The sequence below is a fragment of the Callithrix jacchus genome, chromosome 13, assembly GCF_049354715.1.
Source record: "Callithrix jacchus isolate 240 chromosome 13, calJac240_pri, whole genome shotgun sequence".
NCBI classification, from domain to species: Eukaryota; Metazoa; Chordata; class Mammalia; order Primates; family Cebidae; genus Callithrix; species Callithrix jacchus.
This window is the reverse complement of record NC_133514.1, coordinates 28,222,861-28,236,101: the sequence shown is the minus strand read 5'-3', so window position 1 is coordinate 28,236,101 and position 13,241 is coordinate 28,222,861. Positions and strand designations below refer to the sequence as shown.

At 38.8% G+C, this 13,241-nt stretch overlaps 2 protein-coding genes across 2 annotated transcripts in view; one reads left to right on the top strand and one right to left on the bottom strand.

The window, feature by feature from the left end:
• The window catches only part of DLC1 (DLC1 Rho GTPase activating protein), a 521,814-nt gene that overhangs the window by 485,207 nt on the left and 23,366 nt on the right, over positions 1 to 13,241 (bottom strand). The gene's annotated exons all lie outside the window — the stretch shown is intronic.
• On the top strand, positions 433 to 1,839 carry C13H8orf48 (chromosome 13 C8orf48 homolog). Its single transcript, XM_054243808.2, has one exon. It carries the CDS (start codon positions 560 to 562, stop codon positions 1,415 to 1,417), a length of 858 nt encoding a protein of 285 aa, XP_054099783.1. The 5' UTR covers positions 433 to 559; the 3' UTR covers positions 1,418 to 1,839.

Genomic DNA, 13,241 nt, shown 5'->3' with positions numbered 1-13,241 from the left:
GTTTCTGTATTTTGACTTTTCTTCAAAGACATGGTCTACAGGGAGGTGTCTCCTGACTATAAACCTGGCAGACAAGTTTTTGCTTGTGTATCTTGTCCAGCAGTTTTGCTTGGTTTTTAAATCTAGATGGATTTAGGCCGGCGTACACGTTCGGATTTGTCACAGGCCACCTAACCGTATTGGTCTCACACATGTGTGTCACCTGTCTGACCCCTGGGCAACAGTGTTTGCAAGCTTTTTTCCTTGACTAGTCGACTTTAGCACCAAAGACAAGCAGGAGAGCACAAGAGGGCGAAATCGCCAACGCAGAGCAAGCAGCGCGCAGGCGCAGGGGCGCTGGGGAGAGCCTAGGAAGAGGCGGGTCGCTGCACGGTGGCCACTCACTGCGCATGAGCGGTCCGCGTTGCCAAGGCAGCTGGGAAGGCGTCTCCCGGAAGACGAGCTCTGCAGAGCTGGTGGCAAGCGGAGAGTCGTGCCCAGAGAGCTCAGCTCCTGACAGTTTCCTGAGCCAGTCTTAACCTGGGCAAAGGAGATGAGGAGCCGAGTCTGATGCAGTGTGATGGCCATCTGCCCAGAATTGGCCCAAATGGACAAAAGTGCTCTTGCAAACCTTTCTGATGAGACTGAGACTTGGAAGACCTTTACTGATGAGGTACAGACTTCCAGTTCATTCAGCTCCTGTGGAGGACGACAGTCCTCTCCCCTGACCTCTGGAAGCAAACTGGAGAGGGAAAAGCAGACTCTAAGCTTGGAACAAGGAGACACACAGTCTGAGCTTTCGGACTTCAAAAATTATGAAAAGAAGTTGAGTAAACAATGGATCAACTACCCCAAGCACAAAGACTCTATCTTTGCACGGTACCAGCCAGACACCAAATGTCAAACAGAAATCATTCGGGTACTTGATGAAGAATTGAATGCCCTGCAGTCCTATTGCACCACGAAGATAAATTTGATTCATTGTAGAGGGCATTCTAAGAAGAAAAAGAGCAGCAGACATAAAAAGCTGCATCTTGGATTGGATGCAGAGGCTTCAGAGAGAGATGCCTTAAATGGTTCTGTCCCTGATGAACTTTTCAACAGAATCTACTTTAAAAACATGAGGACGACAGCAATACAGGGTGCAACAACTAAGCAACATGTATCTTCTCAGTGTCCCGACTGTAACAGGAAAAGAGCAGAGCTGGCCCTGTCTGCCTTCCTGAAACAAAAGAAGACTTTACTGGAGTCACTTCTACTTCAAGAGAAAATAGATGAACATCTTCATACCAAAGACTTTCTCACCCGCATTGGAGAAGCACATCAAGACTTTCCCAGGCTTTCAGATGACCCCAGAATAATCTGGGAAAGACTGACTGAGAAAAGTCGTATCAGATACTCTGGTTTAGAAAGATCAGATACAGAGCAGAAGATGTAGCAAGATGGAAATCGTGCTTATCATTTACTCTTTTCTCTGCCACTTTGCAAGTCACTTAACTCTAACCCAACCAGCACTGGTGATTGTCAATGATAATGTGTAATGTAGATATATGTTTTTGTTGTGTATTTAAGTAATTACCATAATTTCTACCAGCACTTGAGAAACTTAAGACTGCTATGCTTCCTTCACAGATTTGAGGACTATGAACTTTCCTTTTTTTTTCTGATTATTGAAGGCATTGTTGTTGGAATAGTTACAAAACCTTTACAGAAATCCAAGAGAGATTCTTTAGTAGTTTGGCCCAGGGTGTTGATGGTACAGAAGCAAAGTAGTATGGGGATGTAAGAGAAATTTAAGAAGTAATAACTGTCTTTGGCAACCAAATGGTGTTATTAATAAATAGTATATGTTGGAAATGTTACTAAGGCTCTGACTTGTGTGCCAGGATGAGTGATCATTAATTTCATTAAGATAGGAAAAGTAGAGGACTGTGTTTGATGGGATTGATGAGGAGTATGATTATTTGGATATATAAGGTGCTTTTTGGACATATACGTTGATAATTTGAGGAAACATTTTATTATTTGTTTTTGCACTTCAGAGGAAAGGTATAGCAGGGTTGATACCAACTCTTGAGAAATGCCAATTAATGGCTAAGTAGATGAAAGTAAGCCTGCATAAAAGGTTGAGAAAATAATTATCAAAGGGATCGTGGATATCAGGAATGTATAGTGTCATAGATGTTAAGGAATAAATATTTAAAGAAGGATAATTATTAGCCATATCAATCAACAGAGAGGCCATATAAAGATGATTTAGTCATGTATTGGGCACTGTTGACCTTAGCAAAAGCCCTTTCACTTACAGAAATTGGATAGACAAAGTAGATTGAGGAAAAATCTAAGTAAATAACGAATGTGGATGTAGAGTACTCCTTGAAAAATTTAGCTGTAGGGGGAAAAAGAAGAGCTGGAGGTAAGTGTTGAGTTTTGAGGGAAGAATGCTTTAACAAATTATCTAAACAGCCATTTTAGTCATGAAGATTTTATGAAACTTCTGTTGTTCATCCAAATTTACGTAATAAGGAAACAGTATTATTCCCAAAGGAATACCATGGCATTTTGAAACCACATTGATGGGGAAAAATATTAGGTGGCATTCTGAAAAGCCATTTATTATTTATTTCCTCTATAAAAATACAAAACGATAGAATTAGCGGCATTGCCTGGAGATCACTTTTCCACATATCTAACGCCTGAAGTATCTCGGTGAAAAAGAAATTTGTTTGCAAAAATCAGTACAGAAGAGTTTTTGTATTGTATTTCAGTATTACTCTTGGAGTTAAGAACTCCATTTACATATAAAGATACTATTTTTCTCATAAAATTTAGCATATTTTCTCTTAGTAAGTCATTCTAAATGGAAACTAACCTTTACCATTTTCATAAGAACTTTTTATTTGTAATTCATATTATGTCATACTTTATCTTTGACATCTCAATATATTCATGTTTTATATAATCAAAATTCTGAATAATTTTCCACTTAGAATTCCCCCATTAAAGGTCACGCTCCACCCTTTTAGTCAATGAAGCTAGAAATCTGAGTCATCTTTTGTTCTTCCTTTCTCTTTTCAACTCAACCCCAAGCTAACTATTTTTCAGCAAGACTTTCAGCAAACAGTACTCAGATGTCAGCATACAGTTCTCAGAATTATTTTTCTTTTTAAAAATTTGTTATTTATTTATTATTAAGACAGGGTCTGGCTCTATCACCCAGGCTGAAACATAGTGGTGCAATTACTGCTCACTGCAGCCTCAACCTCTAGGATTCAGGTGATCCTGTTACCTCAGCTTCCCTGGCAGCTGGGACTCTAGGTACATGCCACCATGCCGGGATAAATTTATTTTTATTTTTATTTTCAGTAGAGAAGTTTTACTATGTTGCCCAGACTGATCTGGAACATCTGGGCTCAAGCAAGTTTCTTCCCTCAGCCTTCCAAAGTGCTAAGATTGCAGGCGTGAGCCACTGTGTCCAGCCCAGAATTATTTTTCTAAAACGCAAATCTGTTCAAATAATTCTATTGATTTAAAACAAAACAAAACTCTAAATGGTTTATCTCTGCTATGGAAATAGTTCAAACTAATTAAGATCACATAGTGGTTCTTTAACATCTGGTCCAACTTCACCTTTCTATTCTTTTGTAATCCCTTCCCCCTGTATTCAAGCCTCTCCAGTACTTCCCTGAGTTCTTTTGTTATTTGTGTCACTGTAACAAAAGTTATATGTGCACATTTGTTTGGCCTAAATTCTCTTAACTACGCTTTTCACCTGGCATACTCTCCCTCTTCTTCGTTGTCTTCCTTCAGCTCTCAAATTTTATTTTCCTATTTTTAGGACTAAAAATCAAAAGAATATTAGAAAGTTTAGATTACAAAGTCTCCCCTCTAGCCTGTAACTATCCAACCTCATTCTAGACTAACCTACCAGATCCCTGAACTGCCAAGGTTAACTCTTTACTTGCTGGGCCATAGTGCAGTCAGGTATCTTGGGATAAGAGCACAGGTGGAGAGAATTCACAGAATCAGGGCGTGGACATTTACCTACCAGGACAGAGGCATTTCTGTACCTTAATCAACATAACTTTATTATTGTGTAGGGGCTGAATATTGATGTTACCTATAAATAACTACTTATATACATTTCTTATTTATTCTTTCAGTGCTGTTTTATGCAAATATAAACACCAAAGATAATTTATTATGTGCTCTCTTCAGCACCTTGCTTTTTTTCCCTTTTGTTTTTCTTAGGGTAAAATCTACATAACAGAAATTTATCTCTTGAACCATTATTAACAGTACCATTCAGTAGCATTACATCCAAAATGTGCAACCATCACCACAGTTTCCAGAATTTTTCATCAACTCAAACAGAAACTCTGGACCAGTACAGCAATACCTCCCCATTCTCTCCCTGGCCCTGGTACCTGGTCACCTTGGATGTACTTTCTATTGCTATAAATTTGCTTATTTGGGATGTTTCATATCAGTGGAATCAGCAGTCTTTGTCATTTTGTGTCTGGCTTAGTGTTGAGGTTCATCCAAGTTGTAGCATGTATCAGAACCTCATTTATATGGCTCAGCAATATTCCCTTGAATGTATGTGTTACATGTATGTGTATTCATTCATCTGCTGATGGGCACCTGCATTGTTTCCACTTTTTGGCTATTGTGCTTAACGCTGCTATGAATATCGGCATATGAGTATCTGTGCACTTGTTTTCAATTCTTTTGGGCCTATGCTTATAAGCAGAGTTGCTGGATCACATGGTAATTCTATGTTTAGCTTTTTCAGGAAGTGATAAATTATTTCTACAGCAGTTGCAGCATTTGGCATTTCTACCAGCAAGCTACAAGGATTCAGATTTCTTCGCATCCTTGCCAACACTTTTTATTTTCCACTTAGAAAAATTATAGCTTTTTGAGTAGTTGCGAAGTGGTATCTCATCATACTTTGATTATATTTTCCAAATGCCTAATGATGCTAAGCACTTTTCATGTGAATAATGGTCATTTGTGTACCTCATTTAGAGAAATGTCTATTGAAATCCTCTGCCCGTTTTTAAATTGATTTGCCTGTCTTACTGAGTTGCAGGAATTACTTTTACATTTTGGATAGTAAATTCTTAGCAGATATATGATTTGCAAGTATATTCTCTCATTCTGTGGGTTTTTCATTCTCTTGGTAGTATCCTTTGATACACACAAGTTTTTAATTTTAATGGAGTTCAATTTATCTATTTCTTCTTTTGGTGCCTATGCTTTTTTGTCATATGTTAAGAAATCAACACCAAATCTAAGATCATGCAAGTTTGACCATGTTTTCTTCTAAGAGTTTTATAGTCATACACGTTATAGTTAGGTATTTAATCCATTTTGAGTAATTATCTTGTTTATGGCATAAGCATCTAATTTTATTCATTCATATGTGGATAGACAGTATTTTCTGGTACCATTGTTGAAGATACTGTTTTTCCCCTCATTGAATAGTCTTAGCACCCTTGTGAAAAATCAATTGATCATAGAAATAATGGTTTAGTTCTTGACTCTAAATTCTGTTCCATTGGTCTCTGTGTCTATCCTTACTCCAGTACAATACTCTTTTATTACTGTGCTTTGAATAAGTTTCGAAATAAGGAAATGTGGAATCTCTATCTTTATTCTTTTTGTTCAAGTTGTTTTAGCTATTCATGGTTCCTTGAGATTCTATATGAATTTTAGGATAGGTTTTTCTATTTCTGTAAAAAATATGTTGGACTTTTGATAAAGATCGCATTTAATCTGTATATTGCTTTGGGCAACATTGTCATCTTAACAATATTAAGCATTCCAATTCATGCACATTGATGGCTTTACATCTTTTAAAATTTATTTCATCAGTGTTATGTTATCTTCATCATGTAAGTTTTGTGCCTCCTTTGTTTTATTTATTCGTAAATATTTTATTCTATTGGTTGGTATTTTAAATAAAATGATTTAAAAATTCTTTTTGTATTGTTCATTTCTAGTGTATAAACATACAGTTGATATTTGCATGCTGATTTTGTATCCTGCAACTTTGCTGAATTCATTTATTAGCTTTAACAACAACAACAACAAAAACCAGATTCTTTCGAGTTTTCCAGGCCTGAGAGTATATCTACAACGTAATGTTATGTTTTCCTTTCGAATTTGGATGCCTTTTTAGCCTTGCCTAATTGCCCTGGCTACCACTTTCATTGTTATATTGAATAGAACCTGTGAAAGTGGGATCTTTGTTTTGTTCCTGATCTTAGGGGAGGAATTTGCAGTTTTTCACCACTGGGAATGATTTTACTTATGAGTTTTCATAGATGGCATTTTCATCAATTCTTAGTTTATTGAATGTTTGTATCATAAAAGCACTTTGTATTTTGTCCGTGTTTTCTGCATCCATTGAGGTAATCTTGTAGTTGGCACATGCTTAAAGCCAACGTTTGTACTCATAGCCTCACCTTTGCACTCATAACCTTTAAGCATTTACTAATCAGAATTAAAGTCAGTAGCCTATGTGCTCTATGACATTAATATAAAATTCACATATGACGTTAATATAAAAGTTCATTTTATGACACTTGAGGCTTAATTAATATGCTTTTCTCTTTTACTTGTGAGCAACTCAAGCATAGCGACTGCCTCCATCATTCATCATATCCTTGGTGGTTAACACAGTGCCTCACATGTGATGGTGCTGGACAAAAGTTTCATGGCTAAAAAGAAAGTGCTTCCTAACAATGAAATTGAATATATCTTCCCCACCAAAAGAAGAAAATAATCTTCTAGCATCCTTTTATCTGTCAGTGTTCTGAGCGACTATTTTCTGTAGTTTAACTCTTATCTCTCCAGGGGTTTGATTCCCTTTCAGCATGTATATATACACATTCTTTTCCTCAGTGGCAAATTAACAAAGTTTTTTGATAAGAGATCTTCCCACAAAGCAAGCAGCTAATTAGTGCATTTTTCATTTTAAACAATTAATATAAAAAGATATTTCTAGGCAGTACACATTTCCAAGTGGAAAATTATTATTAATTTTAGAAGTATTTGATGACTTTTTGAAATTTTGAAATAGGATAAAAATTCTTTTTTTTTTTTTCTTTTTGAGACAGAGTTTCGCTCTTGTTACTCAGGCTGGAGTGCAATGGCGCGATCTCGGCTCACCGCAACCTCCGCCTCCTGGGTTCAGGCAATCCTCCCGAGTAGCTGGGATTACAGGCAAGCACCACCGTGCCCAGCTAATTTTTTGTATTTTTTAGTAGAGATGGGGTTTCACCATGTTGACCAGGATGGTCTCGATCTCTTGACCTTGTGATCCACCCGCCTCGCCCTCCCAAAGTGCTGGGATTACAGGCATGAGCCACCGCGCCCGGCCAGGATAAAAATTCTTAATGCTCAAACTTAATATATATGTTTTTCATCCCTGAATATATTCAAAAAGGATTGGATATCTTTTCTCCAAATACTTTACAGCTGCACCCAAGAGATTCTAACACAGGTGAAATAGAAACGTCATCAGATGAAGTGCTAAGAAGCCAGGTATTTCCCTAATTGTTGATACAACACTAAATATGTGTCTAGCAACTTAATACATAATTATACAAATGTATAATTTATGTGGTTGTTGTATACAAATCATACAAATATTTATTTCATGTTTTGTCATCTAGATTTATTATCAAATAGACTAAAATTCTGTGCCTAGAAACAAATCTGTTTATTGAACAGCATTGTAGTTTGAAACTCTGAAAACAGAAGTAAGTGATGATGCCAGACAGAGAAAAGTAAGCTCAGTCCTGAACATGAGTCATTCAAATTCCAGTCTCAGTACTGTTTAGGAATGTTTAGGACACCCAACTTAGAATACCTCCAAATTAAAACATGCTAGTTCGTTTCATGATGAAGTCTAATATAGTAACAGCTCATTCTGCAGCAAAACAGTAAACAGGCAGAAAATAAGTAGGATTGTGACTGGGTGTGAGCTCTCCCTCAATTTTGCCTGAAAGTGACAGATGAAAAATAAAAACCCAAATTGTTAATTTGAGAAACACAAAATGAAAACATAGTTGAACTTCTCAGTTGATAATTCCCCTCTGGTAGAGAATTCAGAAATTTTCCAACTTACAGTTAACTCAAATTACAGTGAAAATTGCAAACTTCCATCAAAGTGTCTAATGTAATCATAAGGCCTGATTTCGATGAGCCACTGTTTGTTGAACTATTAATTGATGTTTAGGAGAAAGTGTGTTGTAGTCATCCCATTCAAAATTTTCTCTGGACGTCAGGACTAATGGTGCCACATATGCACTGAGAGAGTATGAAGATTTATTTACTCACGTAATGAGGGTTAGGAAGGAGGGAGGAGGGGCAGGTTTTCAAGCTGTTCTGAAAATGGCTTGAAAGTGAGGAAAGAGACTAGCATGGCTTTTATTATAATTAGGGGGTGGGGCTGAGGGGATGATTCCCACACGTGGGCAGGAGCTTGCATGTTTTGAATGTGTGCCACACCAACTAAGGGAGCATATGGGCTTTCTTATCAGTTAGTGGAGATATGGGGCAGAAGAGAGGGGCTTGAAAGCTTTCAGCTGTTAAACATAAAAAAATTGAGTCATAATTTTTGTTACAATTTATCCCTGATGCTTGACTGATGACTGAGATACATTATGTTTCATTTAATTAAATTTTAGCTTCAGTGTACCAAACATAATAGTACTCTCTCACGCCTGTCACCCGAAACTGGTAAGGGCGGTGAAAGTTCACTGAACACCATGTTTGAGAGCTCAGCATTGTGTATTTTGATAAGTAAAATGAGTGCCTTGGTCATTATTAGCAATATCTGGAACTCTGAACGGTATAAAGAAGACTTTGTATTGTGGTTTGAGTAGGCATTGAGCCATGTGTAACCTTAACATATTTTGAGTATCTACGTGGCAAGGGATTTTCATAGTTATCTTCCTCAAAGGAGCAAATTTTGGATAACTAGTCGTTGCTGCCATTGGCAGAACCAGAGGGCTAGACAGTTGGAAATGGCCTATAAAAGTGCATAGATGGAGCTAATTGTTGCCCAAATTGACTGCCTAAGGTTCAGCTAAATATACTTGCCCTGGGATCCCATTCTTTATCAAGGATGTCTGGATTAAGGGATGAAAAGCAGCAACTCCTGAGTAAGACACATCACGTGTAGTTTTAATACTCTACGTGAAGTGTAGAAACCTCCATTGCTGTTCATTCCTGAAATCCCAAGGGATTTCCAGGTTGTTAAGGGGTTTGAAGGTTTGAGAAAAGATGCTAAAGCCTCCACAGTGAAGGATTTTTCTGGGCCAGGGAGAGGGATCACCAAATAGGGAGAGTGCCTATTTTGTACTGCCATTTGATCCGATTCTAGAGTTCTTTGTTTTAGAGGACACAATTCCAGGAGGAACAATTTGCAACAGCATAAATAGGCCTCAGTAAAATTTACGAGAATGTAAACATCGAAACATATAAAAAATGTAAACATAGAAATTTGTTGCCTCCAGATGCTGAAAAGTTCTAGAAGTTGAGCTTCTTTTAACATTGTGGGGTCTGATAGAGTCAATTGCTATTTCTTACAGATGCAGAATTCCTCAGGTTACCAAATAATTTTCTGAATTTAACTGGTGTGTAGGGCCCTGTGCTATGTGAAGAGAAATGCTTATCTTCTTTTTGGCAGTACTTGTATGTCCTCAGTGAGTGTGTCAAATGAATCTCCCCAGAGCAAGGTATGATCAGTACAGTGCTGTATCTGTGCTACTGGAGAAAGGTGGATGTGGTTAATGCCTAGTAGTCAACCCAATCAAAATTTGCTTGGGTTGCAAGTGCCCTGTGAGTAGCTTGGTAAAGACATATTGTGTCCCTTTGAAGGCGAAGGCTAAGTGTGGCTGTTGAAAAAGGCACTGAACAGAGGAACATATTGATAATATCTCTGACTGCAAAGTACTTACCACTTGATATTAAATGGAATTTACTGACTCTATGTTGGGTGTGGAGGCCGTCACTGGTGGGATCCTGGCGTTAGGGTTGTGGTGACCCACCATGAAGCACCATTAATTCTTTCTAGGTTGAAGAACCGTCCAATTAGGCTCTTACCAGAGAAGCAGTGGGGATAAATGCCTTCCTGCATTGGACTTTATGACAGATTTCATTCCTTGAAGATTGCTTTATTTTACAGCAGGTTGTATTAACTATTTTATTGGGACAGAAGGGATGGAAGTCTATACAGCCCCAGCTTACCAAGCCTATTTTACACGACAAAGATTGCATCTAATTATAGCTTATTACGCATTGGATCAGTGTCCACGTCCACAGAGTATGTGTTAGAGTAATGGGTTCTATGATTATGAAGAATTTAGGCCATGTATTTTTTTTTTTTTTTTTTGCAGTAGTGAAGGGAAGGCATTTCTCTTTTATGTTCAATAATTCTCTTCAGATTTTAGGTATATCTAAAATTTTAGGTTAAATTTAATAGGATCCTTGAGTATAGCCATAATTTGAGTTCAGTATTAAATGGTGCCATAACATTTTGCCAATTGTTCCATCTCAGGACATGCTAAGCTAATTTAGAACCTATGTTGTATAGGGAAAAAGCAAATCTTTTTTGTTTTTTGAGGTGGAGTTTTTCTCTTGTTGCCGACTAGAGTGTAATGGTGCGGTCTCGGCTCACTGCAACCTCTGCCTCCTGGCTTCAAGCGATTTTCCTGCCTCAGCCTCCCAAGTAGCTGGGATTACAGGCAACTACCACCAAGCCTGGCTAATTTTGTCTTTTTAGTGGAGTCAGGGTTTCTCCATGTTGGTCAGGCCATTCTTGAACTCCTGACCTCAGGTGATCCTCCTGCCTTGGCCTCCTAAAGTGCTGGGATTACAGGCGCAAGCCACCGAGGCTGGCCAGAAGAAACCCTTTTATGTTTTTGTCTTATCCATTATTTGAATAAATTGTTTATTTCTGATTGAGCCAAATTATGACCACTGTTTTTGGTTTCTGTTTCCTCCTCTGTATTTAGGCTTTATATATGTGTGTATGTTGTTAGCGGATATAATTTGTTGGGAGACAGTTATATTTTACCCTGCTTGTATTTTTAAGTTTCTTCCTGTAAAGAGCCTCAAATTGTTATCTTGTTTTTTTTTTTTTTACAGATGCCTAAACTTTTTATTTCACACAGCTATGCAAGTTGTGAGGCCAAGGACATGACTGCAAACAAGGTTTAATTTAAATGAATAGCCAGGCATGATGGCTCACACCTGTAATCCCAGCCCTTTGGGAGGCCTAAGGGGTGAATTATCTGAGGTCAGGAGTTCCAGACCAGCCTGGCCAGTATAGTAAAACCCCATCTCTACTAAAAATACAAAAAATTAGCTGGAAGTGGTGGCACACATGTCTAATCCTAGCTACTTGGAAAGTCGAGGCAGGAGAATTGCTTGAACACAGGAAGCAGAGGTTGCAGTGAGCTGAGATAACACCATTGCACTACAGCCTGGGCAACAGAGCAAGACTCCATCTCCTCGACCCCTCCCCCCAAACCAAAAAAAATTGATTACATAAATAAGCTTTCTTCCCCATGAAAATACTACTTGTTATTTCATACTTGGTCTAACACACCCAAAATCCCCACCCTATCTGGCACAGATACACTTAATAGGCAATATCAAGTATAATTTCTATTTTGTTTTTCTCCAGAGAATAGTTGTCTTCAATTTTTTTCTTTTAAACGGAGTTTCGCTCTTGTTACCCAGGCTGGAGTGCAATGGCGCAATCTCGGCTCACTGCAACCTCCGCCTTCTGGGTTCAGGCAATTCTGAGTAGCTGCCTCAGCCTCCTGAGTAGCTGGGATTACAGGCACACACCACCATGCCCAGCTAATTTTTTGTATTTTTTAGTAGTGATGGGGTTTTACCATGTTGACCAAGATGGTTTCGATCTCTTGACCTCGTGATCCACCTGCCTCGCCTCCCAAAGTGCTGGGATTACAGGCGTGAGCCACTGTGCCCAGCCAGTTGTCTTTAATCTTTTACTCAGCTCCTTACGTGGGTTTTGGTGGGGGTTGTAGGGCAGCAGCTGCAGGTCTAAATCGGGTGGGGGTCAAATTATTCTTTAAGGTGAGGAGCTTCACCCATGACAATTGTTGCTGTATTGGATTTAAGGATCCTAGTTGATTTAAATTAATTCCTTGGATGTGCCACGGGAAGTGGGGACATGGGGGTGGAAATGTGAATGTTTATTCCTATAACACTGAGAGGATCAGGTTCTAGAAATAGGAAAAAACAAAGCCTAATTCTTACTCTCATGCACTCAACATTTCATTTTAAAAAATTAGTTTGCATTTCCTTCTGTGTCCAGTGAACCAACTCCCAGGGAGTTGGCTCTGCCTCTAAAATTCGTTGGTAACTTTGACCTTTAGTAATTCAGCACAGCTGCTGCTCCGTACCAAGGATGACCACATGGCCACCCAGGAATCAATGGCTTCTGCTTTCTCTAATCAAAGGCTATCCTTTTTCACCCCAAGCCATGTCTCAGTGAGTCAGAGCCATTCCAGCAAATCTCATTTCACTGACACCAATTCTGAAGGAAAAAACAAACGGACTGTTTTTTCCTACTCTCTTACACAGTTACTCAACACTTATGACACCATATGTGTGGGATTTTCCCCGCTGCACCAAGCAATTCTTCAGTGGAAACAAACTTGGTGTCCTAGAGTCCATTCAATTTTGACATATCTTCCTGGAGTGAAAGTCAGATCCCACAGGTTAAGAGCTCAGTCCTACAAGGCTACCCCACTGCAGATCCTATAGCAGATAATATTAATAAGTTGTCACCTACACTTCTGACTGACCTGCTATAAATACAGGGTTCCCATGACCTTCTCCTCAGGTTCAACTATTGTTAGAGCAGCTCACAGAGCTCAGGGAAACACTTAGATTTCCTGGCTTATTATAAAGGATATTACAAAGGATACAGATGAAGAGATGCATAGGGCAAGGTGTGGGGGAAGGAGTGTGGAGCTTCCATGCCCTCTCCAGGTGCACCACCCTCCAGGTAGCCACATGTATTCAACAACCCAGAAGCCCTCCAAACCCTGTCCATAAGGTTTTCTGTGGAGACTTCATTACTTACACATGATTAGTTAAATCATTGACCATTGGTGATGGACTCAACCTTCAGTCCTACTCCCCTCCACAGAGGTTGAGGGGGTGGGGCTGAAAGTTTCAACCTTTTATTACAGGTTAGTTCCCCT

Bases quoted from the DNA above. Each gene is read 5' to 3' on its own strand.
- C13H8orf48 (XM_054243808.2), top strand. From the start codon at position 560: ATGGCCATCTGCCCAGAATTGGCCCAAATGGACAAAAGTGCTCTTGCA.